Source organism: Seriola aureovittata, chromosome 22 (assembly GCF_021018895.1).
Source record: "Seriola aureovittata isolate HTS-2021-v1 ecotype China chromosome 22, ASM2101889v1, whole genome shotgun sequence".
Classification (NCBI taxonomy): domain Eukaryota; kingdom Metazoa; phylum Chordata; class Actinopteri; order Carangiformes; family Carangidae; genus Seriola; species Seriola aureovittata.
In genome coordinates, this window is record NC_079385.1 from 15697161 (window position 1) to 15711859 (window position 14699).

General features: G+C 43.4%; 1 protein-coding gene across 8 annotated transcripts in view; it reads right to left on the reverse strand.

Moving 5' to 3' along the window:
* magi2a (membrane associated guanylate kinase, WW and PDZ domain containing 2a) overlaps positions 1-14699 on the reverse strand; it is a 218581-nt gene that overhangs the window by 79078 nt on the left and 124804 nt on the right. For all 8 annotated transcript variants that reach the window (XM_056367116.1, XM_056367115.1, XM_056367114.1 and 5 more), the window contains exon 3: positions 561-680. In XM_056367116.1, the coding sequence (XP_056223091.1) occupies positions 561-680 (120 nt within the window). The remainder of the gene's footprint in view (positions 1-560; positions 681-14699) is intronic.

A 14699-nucleotide genomic window follows, 5' to 3' on the forward strand; every position in this document is an offset into this window, starting at 1 on the left:
GGCCTGTCTGACCACAGGAGAGAGAGGATAGAGAGTGTCTGTTTGTTTTGATTAGGCAACTGAGCAGCTACTGCAGCTCACACTCAGGACTGAGCCAAGAGAGAGTCAACATGAAGGTACTGCATGAATGTATATATATATATATATATATGTATGTATGTGTGTGTGTGTGTGTGTGTGTGTGTGTGTGTGTGTGTTGTGTGTGTGTGTGTGTGCACGCTGGCTCTTCATTCAGAATTTACAGAAGATTCCTCTCACTGTCCTTCATGAGTGATGACACTCCTGTCTCTGCAGAGCCAAAAGATGGATGGATGGCATACTTGTGAGTGTGTGTGTGTGTGTGTGTGTGTGTGTGTGTGTGTGTGTGTGTGTGTGTGTGTGTGGAGTGATGAGCTCCGTCTCAGCATTCATTCAAACTGCTGTCACTCACACAAAGAAAAAAAAGAGCTCCATACTGACGCATAAATTCCATAAAAAGAAAAAAAAAAAGTAGAAATATCACAAAGAGGGATGACCACAATCACACGCGTTGTTAAGCGTGACTTCAACTAAATCCTTACCTTCATATGTTCCGCTCTCTAGCAGGGCTCCACTTTTCTCCAATTCCATAAACCGGTCAACGGTCACAAAATTATAATCCACCCCTGGGACCTCTCCCTCCTTGGGCTGCCTGGTTGTGCCTGCGGGAGATAAGCGAGAGGAGTTAGAGCCGTCGGCGCCGCGGACGCCCACTCACTGCTGAACGAGAGGAGACTCAGTAATCTTTGTCAGTGTTTTAGAGGAAGATCAGAACAAACTGGAGCTGAAACACGCTGACCCTGACCGGCTCTGTTCATTAAGTGCCCTCTTTATTCCTTTTTGTCCTTTTCCTTCTTTGCACAGCTGAGGCTGAATATTTGAGCAGTATGCTTTCTGTGTGTGGCAGAGGATGAGGGGTTTGGGGGGTGGAGTGGTGGTGGTGGTGGTGGTATCATTTCAGGAGCTAAGTGATGCAATTTGGACACCAAGAGGAGAAATCAAGTCAATCTGCATGGAGCTGACAGCGAAGTGGAGGACTCCCTGACAGGAGCCAGCTGACTGCAACACAAAAGTGATGAAAGTATTTATATTTTTTACCCTCTAACAGCGGCATTTTATGTCACCGCCACAACAATCGTCTGCGTCCTCCAGTTGCTACAACAACGTTCGTCAGAGTGTTTATGATGTTGAACCGAGGTACAAACGACTTCCTAAACACTTTCCCCATCACCGTGCGCTAATTAGACTTGTTAAAACTGATCCCGGCTGTGATAACACGCAGCCACTCTGCCCCCGAGGTGCTGAATGGGTTTTTCATCCGAGCGAGGGTTGTTCACTCTAAAAAGAGGAGCACGTAAAACGCACTTGTTAGACCCTCACCAGGGCGTATAAAGCATCCATCTGTGCGTTTTAAAGTTAGCTGGGGAGCCACTGCGCTGCTGATCATCTCTGGTAGGTGGCGTGGTGTGATTTGATTTTTTAAAGGCCGACCTGACATCACTCCTGCATCACTACACACCTGGCTGGGGAAAAAAAAACGCCTGTGGAAGTTTCTTCAGTTGTGGGACAGAGAGAGTTGGGAGTGAAGAGGTTTCAATTTCCGTAAACGCTGATTATCACGCTTTTAACTACACAAACAGAACTTATCAGTGAAATGAGCTGAAGCTGAGACGACCCACTGGGAGAAAATGAGCGCATTTAAGTGAAGAGAGGATGAAATCATTAGTTTTCCTTGGTTCACTTAAAAATGAAGAAAAGGATCATCTGTCCCTAATCACCTCGCTGTCCCTAAAAGTGAAAATTCTGTTGGAAGTGTTTGCATTGCTTTACCTTTAAACCTTTAAGTTAAATTTGTATAGCGTTAACACGCTTGTTCCCTCTTTTTTTTCTGACCCACTTCCTGTCAGGAAGGTAGCACATTTCACATGCTTGAAATGAACTGACTAAGGTTAACCAATGGCTGCCCAGAACTAGGGCTGGACAATTCATCAGAAAAGTATCAAAACCCACATTTAGAGCCTCTCACCAGCTTCATCTAGCCGGCAGCCGAGTGGTGAGGGCGCGCGCCACGTGAGCGCAGACGCTCTGAGCAGCGAGTCCCTGGTTCGGCTCCCGGCTGGCTGGACTCTTTGCTGCATGTCGTTCCCTTTATCTCTGTCCCTCAATTTCCTGTCTCTCTACAGTCATGTCAAATAAAAGCTTTAAAAACCTCCCAAAAAACAAAAACAAAAAACAAACAAAACAAAAAACAAAAAAATGTTCTTTCATGTGTCTCTGCCCCGTCCAACTAATGTTCACTCAAAGCGAAGCTGGCCATATGGATGACATGAGCGCAAACACTCAGCCACAGGCTACGTCCACACTGATACCTTTTAGTTTTAAAACGCATCACTTCTGCCTCGTTTACGTCTAGCGTCCACTACTCCAGATCCATGTTAGTTTGAAAACTTCGGGTTGTGCTGTAGACTGGAGACCCCCCCCCCCTTTCTGATTGGGTCTCATCAGTCACGACTACCAGACAGCGGTGGATCAAACATGGACAGCAACCAAAGGTAACTTTGGTAACAGTACTGTGATGATCTTCCTCGGCATCAAATGTCCGAGCGGGTTCATCCAGGTAGTTTGATGTCTACATTTATGTTCATCTGAAAAAGCTTCTCCCTTTTCTCGAGGAAAGTCTTGTTCAGAACTTTTCGGATGAGCAGCGACACGTCCTGAATCAAAACCCTATTTCAGAGATATTGCAGAGAGCTTTTGACAGTTTATCTGAAAAGACAGTTTGTGACAGAAGAATCCTTTTCCAACAAACATTTCTGAGCTGTTGTCTGTGGGTTCAGGCACTGTCCCTGCTTTTTCATTCTGCTGGAAAACTTACTTGTTTGCAATTTCTCTGATGTCGCTATCAAATAATTCTAGAAATAAATAATAAAGAAATAGAAAAAAATAAAGCTAAGCATTTGCAATCACAACTCTATCCCAAATATATATATAGATGTATATATAAAATCCAGACAGCATCAAACAATGTAGTGAATAGAAAGCATTAAGCTGCTTGCCAAGCCTTTCCTATGTTGTCTTGTTAATGTGCTGATTAACTGGCCCTTAAACTGAGACACTAAGCCCACAAAAGGCTTTATGTTCCGCTCATCTGATGGGGACTGCAGCAGTCGCACTCTGCTTTTTTTGTTTACACAAGATTCAGTCATGAGAGTCAATTTCTTTCTCGGGCAATCAAGTTGTGAAACACAACTATCATATGGAATAAAAAGTGTGCAAAAAAAACAGAAATCTACGAGTTGACGACCTTCAGAGCTCAAACATCCCACCGCGACCTGCTGACGGAGGAATTTGTAAGAGCTTATAAAAGCAAATGAGCAGCAGGGAACACTGTTATTTGCTGGAGAGACTGTGTGAGTGGATGTGTCGGTGTGTTTGTGCGTTTTGTGTCGCACCTCCAGAGGAGAGTTTCTTGATTGTGTCTGTCTGCATGGGGGCTTGTGTACCCGTCAGATTAGCCTCCCTCACAGGCAGAGCGACTGGCTGAGCAGCACGCGCACACACACACACACACACCCAAACACACACAAACGCGCGAGCACACATTTCAAAGAGGACCTTTGATGTCGCAGAACTATATTTAGCATCATCTTCTGGTGGAGGGGACTTCTCTCTCGGGTGACAATATCCAAAAGGAGGCAGTCACAATGCCTCTGGATTTTCAGTCCTTTGTATGTGGGTCATGATCCTACAGAGCAAATCACTCGTTCTCAGATTATAGCGACCTTTCTGAGGCGCAGGTATAATGGCGCTGGATATTTTTAGGAAGGCACATAATCATTATTTACAATGCCTTGATTACTGAAAATTGAGAAACCCATTAAGGTTAAATACTGCGTCCATCATTCTGTCAGCCTGCGGGAGCCTGGATTCTCAAACCCCTTCAGGTGTGTCTGTGGATTCGGGCCGATTCAGGAGTGTGGGAAGCTGAAGGTAAGGCTGTTCCTGTTCAGTTTGTGAGACAGGACGACGCAGAGGAACAAAGTAATGGAGATGGATCTCAGGAGATGAACTACGTGGATCATATTCAGTAGTTTTTTTTTTTTTTAATATAGCTTATCTATATATTCAATAGGGACAATGCAATTTAACATAGTTCCAATACAGAGCACAAGACTGATGTTGTTGTGACACATTTTGCCTTTATCAAACAAAACTGCAGCTCCTGTGATACCAGGCTCAGCCATATTCAAATTTTGAGCATATTTTGATTAATTAAGTCCTAGTTCAAGTCCTGTCCTTAGCAGAGCTTTGACATACAGTGTAATTAAAATAGTCCGTTTCCATCACTGTAAAACCACAACACACTAGATATGAAAGTAAAATACTACACTGAAATGCACGTAAAGTCTAAAAAGACACGACAACAGCAAAAACAAACAGGTAGAACGATTGATAATATCATACGATTAGCCGAAGATGTACGGATGTAGAGTCTAAAAAGAGGCGACAGTAAAACAAGCAGACAAAACAATTAACAATACAATACAATAAGCTAGAAATGGGTACATCTCTGCTTTGCTGTTAGGCAGCACTTCACCTGTATTAACATGGATTTATAACTGTATGTTGAAGCTATGGAGCTTATGGGCACCACCTCCAGAAGAGTAACCACATTAAGTTTAGCAGCTACATACTGTAGATGCCACGGAGACTGCAATAAACTGGTCCTGTTTTCACTAACACTGGGCATACAGTACTTTGATGGAAACATCAAAGAGTGCAAACATGATTACTTAGAGATTCACTGATATTCGGATCATATAAGAATAGTTACTCCAAGGCACATTAGCAGTTTCAAGCTAATAAATCCCAAGTGTGTTACAGGCCAAAACTCTTTGTAAGATTAAACATTAGCACATAGCAGTGCTCTCACTGTCACACAAACATGTTCAGTCCCTTAAAAGCTTTACAGTTATAAAGCTGAAGATTTTCATCATATCAAATCCAGTTCATTACTATTTGTGGCTGATATTTATTCTGATACAGAGAGAAATGAATTTACATTCATTAGTTACCTCTGTATATAGAAGTTTGCATTCCCGCTGGCAAGGTCAGCTGTTTCTTACACTGCATTCAAATGACATGCGTTTGCACGAGGGATTCGCAGGAAACGACACATGCATGTTCTGGATTAAATTCAACACACACACACACACACACACACACACACACACACACACACACACACACACACACACACACACACACACACACACACACACACACACACACACACTGCACCTGATTTGTCCACATTGTCTTGTATCATGCACTGGGAATTTTGAGGAGGAAGCACATTTGTGTGAGTACAAGTATATGATCGCAGTGATTTATAAAGAAGAAATCATATTTGTCACGGCTGAACAACAAACAGAGCAGCTGCTCAAAGTCTCTTTTCCTGCAGCAAGTGATTGATGAATGTGTCTCTTTGACCGGAACACTGGGGCTTGAGGATGCACAGAAAAAAACACAGATATATTAAATTGAATCCTGGGACATTTTACTTCTTATAGATATTTCTATCCTGTTGTTTCCTTATCACCTCTTTTTGCTCCTTTAAAGTAAAATTAAAAGCCTGAAACACAAATATGCTTCAGCTTTTGGAAGGTAGCCACTTTCCCATCAACACCAAATATGTAAACACAATTACTCCATGCTATACTGTATAATTAAAGCACGTTATGACACAATAAGAGCTGTGGTGCCATTAAGAGGTGAATTCCGACACCAAACTCAGTCAGTTCCTGCGCTTGAGGCATCTACAGCAGGACCACCATGCGCTATTGAGCAGAAGTATAAATCCACCTTTACACTTTACTGCAACCTCTAACGGTCTCCACAGACGACAGTGTAAAACAAACAGATCATGGTGAACCAATGAATAACAGGACGTTTGTTTCTTGTTGCAACTGTGTAAGAAATATTCAAGGAGAAACAAAACAGAGAGGCAGCACGGGAAGAGAAAAAGGGGGAGCGCTGATAATAGTTATTGAGATTGTGGTCGTCGTGGCGGCGGGAAGCGAGCACGGGATGCATGAAAAAGAGGCAGCACATGTAATGGATGAGGGAGCAGCTTAAGTTGCAGCGTGGGTTGAGGCTCTTGTAAACCTACAGCCACTCCGCTGTTCTCCAGTTCGTCCTCGAGCCGCATTCAACTCCACAACCGCAGGCCACGAGTCCAACTCTCACTTGTGCAGCTGAGCACCATTTACCGGCCCGCTCCGGTCACAGCTCACACACCTGTAGTGGTTTCACACTGGGACTAGTGCTCCTACAGATTACATTAATATGGCTCTGAGCTACGCGCATGTTAATAAAACACACTTTATTAAACGCACGACCCCTGCGTTCTTCACACTGGCACGTTGCACAGTACGAACACAATAACCTGAGCGGAATCTGAGCCTGAGATAAATGTCGGCAATAAAATAAGAGCTTAATGTGGATCCAGACGGTCTTGACCTCCAGAGAAAGAGCCTCCGCTGTGTATTCACGACGAGGAGTCAGAGTGTGTGTAAAGACCCTGAGGAAGTGATTACACCATCAGCATCCTGGCAAATCATTTCCATATAGTTACACAGAAGGTTGGATGTGATTCTAAATGTAAACGGTAATGACGTCCTTTTGCTAAATTATAGACAGAGAGGCAGAAAGTAAGCGACGCGACGGCGTGTTGAGTCAGGAGAGATATGATGTAAGTGCTCTTTCACAGGCTGGAAGGTAAGTGTTTTTTAGGGAGACAATGAATAAAGTGAGAGGAAGAGACGGGACAGAATGTGCCTCGTCTCTCTCAGGTCATCACGTCCTGTCCTGACGTTTTGCTGAGACATGATACCATCGCCGCTTCCTCACAACTGACTTTGGTCAACGCAGCACCTGATGTGAATACAATGAGGATTTAAGAAATAATCATTAAAATGGGGGTGACTCGATGGCTGAATGGCTGGGGCGCATACCATGTTGGTGCAGATGCTTGGAGTCCTGTCAATCTCCACTGTCCTATCAATTAAAAATGACTAATGGGATTTCTTGACATTTCCTCCGGCGCCACCATGAGGTTCACATTTGTGGTTTTGAGTGAAATATCTCGACGACTACTGGACGGATTTCCTTTCAAAGTTTGGTTCAGACATTCAGGATGAATTGCGATAGCTTTGTTGATCTGCAGGTGTTTCCCCTAGCGCCATCATGAGTTCAAAATGTAACTTTATGCAATACTTTGGCTGATGACTTGTAAAACTAACGATGTTCCCATCAGCCTAGGTCTAATAAGCCGACGTTAGCATGCTAACAAACCACATTAGCATGGTAAAAATAACACTAGCTAAACATCACCATGTTAGCATCGTCACTGTGAGCTTGTTCAAGTGCCGGTGCTGGTGCTGTGCTCGATTCTCAACAGTTATGAGATGTTTTGGGCGTTGCCTTTGATGTGCGACTGACAGGTTAATAATTGCTAACCTGTGTAGCACTGAGCCGTGAAGAAATACTGCAGAGGAAGTCTGTCAATAACAACATGCATTTTAGCAAGAAATCAGCCATAACCCTAAGCCCAAGTTCAGCAGCAGGTGACTGTTTTCCCCAATTATCTGACAACTAGTGTCAGTGATAATATACTCAGATTAATTACAACAACTACAGCACATATTTCACTATTACTGCTGTAGCTCAGGGTGGGCATAAACACTAAGCAGCTTGTTGGCGTCATTAAATTAATGTGTCCATCTTTCTCCCTCTGGTTTAAAATACACATACCCTCAAACACAATAAAAACACAGGCCTCATTAGCCATTCATTGAGAGCTTACCTTGAATGAATTGTTGTGTGAGTTTTTATGTGGTGGATGAGAAAATATGTAGTCTAGGTATCAGCCACAGTGAGGTGACAGACTGCAGGAGAGAACAGGAGCCTGCTCGTCTATCTGCACCATCTTTTCTGAAGTCTCCGACTCTCTTCTATTCCCATCCTCCGGCTTGTTTCTTTTCATCTTCTACTCTAGACAAATTTCAAACGCACATAGAAATAGCAATTTCATTTGGCTATTGAGTTGCAGCCACTTTCACACAATCTCAGCGGTGCTCAAGTTTGAAAATCCCTCTCTAGCTCATCTGCTTTGATTTATGTTTGACTTCTGACAGCAGTTCAAGTTCAGGTGCATCAGACCTGGTCATGTCATGCAGCTTTAAAAGAATATATACTGCAACCGGGCTAAGCAGGGGTCTGAGGTTGGAGACAGGATCAGCTAGCTCATAGCCTCCGGCAGTGTACACCATCCCTTTTTGTACTGTTATAACAGTCCAGTGCTGTGGACAATAGCCCAGGCCGGACGTGTAAGGCAGGTCTTACCCTTTTCACCCTAAACCCTCTGTTATGACTGGCCAAGACAGTGTCAGCACGGCCTATTGTAGCCACCCTAATCTCGCCATTAGCCAATTAGGAAGTGACGGGCAGCTGTAATGCCCTTGCATTAGAGGGATGGATTAGTTTGCCATTCAGTGCCTGCCGGCGGGCAAATGGACTGATGGAGGACAGAGAACCGCTGCAGCGCGCCCACCCAAAAGCTGCTTTCGCTGCACTTTGCCGTCACAGACAGCAAGTGTGGCGATGTGCTTATTCACTGTTTTCACTGATGATCTGGAGCACGGTCTTAATCAGCTGTGATTACATATCATTTAAGCGGTAATAAAGTCTATTGAGCAGGGAGTGCAGAGGAGGCTGCTGGTGATGAAAGTTAATATGGTTGCTTTGTGATCTAATCATACTGACGGGGAATGTTTGGCATCCCTGGAAAAGCACGGCTACAAAACCTCACCCTCGGTTCTTGACCAAAGATCAGTCATTTTTGTGCCTTCTACTCGACTTAATGAGATTTCAGGTTCATTCGAGTTCAGTCAAGTTCAGTGAGAATGACTGTGTTGCTCTCCTGCTTATTGACAGCCAGTAATGTGGGATGGATTGGAGAAAGCCAGGCACTGAACCGCACTCCCCTGCCTGTTGGCCCTCTGCCGCCCTCCCCTGAATTCCATTAATAGCTCTGCCCTCCAGGAGGTGCTGGGTGGACCGCCTGTAACACAGCCAGAGATATTGATGACTGCATCCTCCTCCCATAGGGGAGAGGAGCGAGAACAGAGGGCTGATAAAGAGATAAAGAGGTGGTAAAAAGGGGAATGCATAGGGAGAATCATATTGGAGGCCAGTATTTTAAAGGGGATTCATCTCCTGGCCTTTTCACTTTTCCCTACAAAGGACAAATACACATGAATACACCGCAGACTGCAAACAAAATATTAACTGTAACATACTCACACTGGGACGGCATCTATCACCAGAGACAAATCAGCAGAAATAAAGTGGAGATTACAAGAGAACTACTTACTTCTTTACTTGGATGAAAATCAAGTTTTTAACTTTGTTAATGCGTCCATATGGTGTTTTCTATATAATGCAAGACAAACCATGAGCGAAATAAGCAGTCAACGCCATGACTGCGCATTTCCTCCTCGGAACTACAACGCACCAACGACAGACTCATAAAAACAGATGCAGACAGCCAGGGATTCATTCATCACAAAGCTAAGGAACCCATCTCTCTGATGTTTCCTCTGCTAACTATGTTGATACGCGCTGCTCTTTCACTGATCACTGAAACCTTGTCAGTACAGAGGGTTTGCATCAGCACAGCCAGTCCAAGCTGACCAACAATATAAACAAATAACTATGCTAACTGCTCTGATACGTCCCTAAAAAACTCCTGAGTGTGAGTCAGACTGAGGCTCTAACACGTGGCTGAGTCTCTCTAACGTTTCCTCCTCCGATAACCATCGTGACACACACTGCTATTTCACCTGTCGAGCTGGTGCAAGCAGCAGTTTGGATTTTTTAACCACGTAAAAAGAAAATATTAATCATAGTTGAGTATTTCGTCTGGAGTGGAACTTTAATTAATCATTTCCATTCGTGTTTCCTCTGAGGGGAAAAGGTCAGTGTTTTGTTCTCTGCAAAGCATTTTGCATGGTATTCACTTTTCAACTGTTTCTTGTTGCTTGTCAAGTCCCAGTAGCCAACAACTGCTGCCTGAAAACCACATTTTCTAAACTAAACACTGCTCACATATCCAGACGAGCATTTTGCCCCTGAATTGTGAGCAAAGATTGATTAGATGCTTCAAATACAGTTCCAAAGCTGCACATATGCTAACAGTTTGAAAAAAAAAAAATCATAGCGACACTGTTGCTGCAAGCTTGTGTAAGAAGATCAAGAGGGGCTGCTCCAAAATCTAATTTATTCAAACACACGTCGGTGTGAAGCTGGAGCCTCGAAATCCTGCCAAACCTACATCGAGTGAGGACAGGTTGTACCATCTGATAATGTAATACCCTGTCGAAATGTGATAAGACTTCCCCTGTAAATGGGCTGAAAATGTATTAATGCAGTTAAATCATGTGATGCATTAATACGTAGAGCAGCAAGTTTGACTTCATAAGGAGCGAATGTGTAATATTTTCACAAGATTAAGACTTCAGCATCAGTTTCAGAACTCGGATGAATAAGTAAAAATAATGATTTAAGCCTTTAAATTATTAGTCATACTATAGGGTAAAAAATTTAATATAATATAATCTGATTACATTAAAGATACCGTATGAGAGTTTTTACATTCAGTCTTTCTAACCAAACTGCTTTGAATATATGTTTTAACTTTAACAAACACACTGAAAACAATTTCCATCCTCCTAAGCTGAAAGCTGAAATTGAACATTATTTAGATCCATGTTTGCTAGATTGCCGTCTTCCTCATCACTGCCGTCATTGCTCTTAGCACATTCCTGCTACCTCCACAGGGCGACTAGTGTTAAAACACAGCACAGGCTAAATTTAATTAGCAAATTACTACATAATCAGCATATTCAGAGAGCTGAAGCTTCTATTTATGCAAAATGACTAGAGAGGTGAATGTGTGCAAAATGACAGAGTGATTTTCTCATGAGTTTTTAGTAGAAAGAATTGATTTTTTTACTGGGAACTATTTTGTATGTTGCTTCTTGAGCATGTTAAACATGAATTTAAAGACATATGAAAGTGATATGACTTCAATGGCATTCTCTCTGAGCTTAGGAAGAGCAAGCAGGAACAAGGAGGCTGTCAATGAACAGAGAATTAATCTGCAACCATTACGATAATCGATTAATGGTAAGAGTTTGTTTTCAAGCGAGAATGCTCGATATTTGCTAATTAAAGCTTCTCAGACATTTGCTGCCTTCATTTGTCATGTGTAATAGTAAATTCAATATCTTTGAGTTTCGGACAGTCAAAACAAGCATCACCTAAATCTGAAGGAAACTGTGATGGATGAATTCCCACCCCCTTTATCTAATCGGACAATCGAGAAAATATCAGCATATTAATCTAATGAAAATAATCATTACATTAAAGTCAGAGCTCTACTTCTGATACAGATCATGAGGCAGGAGGATAAAAAACATCTTATCCTCTAGTTAATGGTCAACGGTGAAACCTTCATCTTAATCTGCCGATGCTGCGTGAATATCAAGTCCTCAGCCGAGTGCAGATGTTACTCTAGAGCCCATGCACAGCAGTCAAACACTTAAACAAGTGATAAACTACCACAGAGTCCATGACAGTGACGGATCGTCCTGTCATTGCAAAGAGCTCTCTCTGTATTGATTAAGTGCTGTATCAAACACATTTGGGACAGGACGTGGCTGTGAATCCCAAAAGTTGGCAGCAACAAGTCAGCCTGACGTTCAGGCTGTAACTCATTTGCAAGCAGTTGTAGGCCTATCCCACACACGTGGTACAGCGTGCAGCCAAAGATAAATATACACAGTGTAAAAACAACCTACCCCTACACAGGGATGTCATCATGATATCTGTTATCATTGAGAACTGGATCAGAACAAGCTCCTCTATCCTCGTTTCCGTGTCTCTCGTGGGAAGATGTGAATGGCTCCTTTCATCACATCTCAAGCCTCCCTCTATTTCTTCTTGCTCCTGCAGCATGCCACTAAAAGAGATCGCCTTTGGTCTTGCGCCGCATCTCAACTTCCATGGGAATCAAAGCCATCATGTTTGCAGGGGAAAGAGAAGAGTGAGAAAAAAAAGAAAAAGAAAAGAGGAACACACCCTAAAAATAATTCAAAGCCGTGGAGGACACTCTTGACAGCCAGCAGCTGAGCGAGTGTTCACGCCAACCAACGTGAATCTGGAGAGATCCCCACGAAAAAAAAAAAAAAAAAATCATAGAAAACACAAGATGGCCGTTTCATTTTCTCCACAGCTACTCCATTTTTCCTCTGAATCCACAGAGGACTTGTGCTATGTAGACCACACAATCTCTCACACACTGAGCCGACGATGGGCAGGTATAAAGAGAGCAGAAGAAGAAGACGGACGAGAAAGAGAGGGCAGTGATATAGAGAGATTAAGGGAAAGCTGATGTCATCCGTTTGGATATGTGGCCGTGGGGTGGGAGTTTTTCTGGGTGTGTGTGTGTGTGTGTGTGCAGTGATCAGGGATGTGAACGTGCTGCTGTGTCAGCCTAATCCCCCCAGCCAGGGCCACACTGGCTCGAGCGCATTACCACCCAATGACACAATCTGTTTGTCAGGACGGCCCGCTCCGCTTTTATTCATTCATAACGCGCCGTCACGACAGCGGAGCCTGGAGGCTCAGACTGACCGCTCTACCGGAACAACAACCCGACACGTATCCCATCAGCCCCTGCTCCGACCCAGCTCTCCATCACCGTCTACCCTCCCAGTCCTCCAGTGTCAACAACCGCCACATCAGAAGAGACAATTTTGTGTGTTTCTCGTAACCTCTACTGATCGAGTGAAGGATTTGAACCGACCGCCCGGTGGGTCAGAGAGGCTGGAATAATCATCCCACTCCGCGTGGTGGTAATCATCTCATACTGGGACCTCTTGGCCTTTTAATACCAGAGGCTAAGCTATCTCATAATGCCATCACCTCTGCCCCTGTCCTGCTATTGGCCCTACAGCGTTCTGCGTATGTGAGATGTGTGTAAAAGCACTTTACAAGCCTCACCTCCGCTGTTAGAACAACGGGGGACCTCCCATTATAAGTGCAGGAATATGCAATCCTGCCTGTGTTTTCATGCACACTTTGCCCTTTGATCCACTGGCTGTTTTTGCTCTGTTTCCCCCTCCCTTTATTTACAGGCGTGTGCCGTAGTCACGACATGTCTTGGTTTCGACACACCATGTATTTCTGCAATGACTCAAGCTACTCAAAAATGCCATCATCTCGGATGTCTCTGGTGAAATACATTTTGTTTCACTCGTTTCATTCAAAGAGCTACAAAGCTACAAAGCCTGTAGCTCAGTCACAAGAAGCTTCTCCTGTACTGCAATTACACTGTGGCAGAGAAGACAGTGAGGAGCACGACTTCAGGCGGTGAAAAAGATCTCTGCTGGGACGTTGCTTTCTAACTGGAGGTGCTGTTTCCCAGCAGGCAGCGGACGTCAGTGCAGCAGAGAGGCCTCATTTGTTTGCAAATGAAAATCTGGTTGACGTCAAAACCCAACGTTAGCAAACTGTTTGCAGATGGTGGGTTTTTATCTCACATGTCAAGGGGATTAAGCAGAGGTGGACGAAGCACACAGTCAAAGTGTCGAATACAAGTGAAAGCTGTTCAATCAAATCTTTACTTGAGTACTGAAGTACTTGCTTTTCAAAATACTTAAGTATGCAAAACGTCCACACATTTTTGTGTTGTTCCACAGTTGATTTACGAAATCTAATGACTCAATGAAGACACCCACTGAATGCACTGATAGACTGTAGGACCTGTAGAATAAAATCCGAACCCTACAGAAATGGCCATAAAAAACCCAACTGAATCATCCAAAGGAGCCATTGTCGTTCATTGGCAGTGACGGAGTTTGCTCGTGGTAAACACAGAAAAGATTTATACAAAAGGAATCTTTCTTTATTTCTAAAACTTCAAACATGGGCTTCAGATAAGACCTCCTGTGATGAACACAGCATAAGGTCTATTGCAGCTTTGCTTCAAAGTAAGGAGTTCGTCACAGAAACATAGTGGAGTCAAAAGAACAACATTTGTCTTTGAAGTGTAGCGGAGTAAAAGTCATACGTTTCCAAAGAACACATACCTGAAACATATAGTGAAGTACAGTCCTCCAGTAACGCACTTGGTTGGAAGACATCGGACACAACTTAAAACCAACAAAATATCATCAGCTGTGTCGTCTCCATCAGACTGATGTCGACATTAGACGTCCTGACATTGCACATTGCACAAGCACAATTTTGGTCACCTGACGTCAAAACCTACATTCAAGCAAATAAAGGCGTTGGTGGCCAGCTGCGCACCCGCAGGGCTGTGTACACTGTGTTGACACATTGTGACTATAAAAAAAAAAAAAAAAAGCTCTAATGATGGTACTTGTGATAGATAAATGAATAAAAACTCATGTGGATTTACGGGGGAACAAAGTTGCCACTTGAAAGAACAAGCACTGATTTTGTTGTCACTGTTGATTCAAGTCATCAGGGGTTTTTCAGGCCTTAACTAAAATCCACTCAAAAGTTGAAGGTCTGAAGGATTTTTTTTTTTT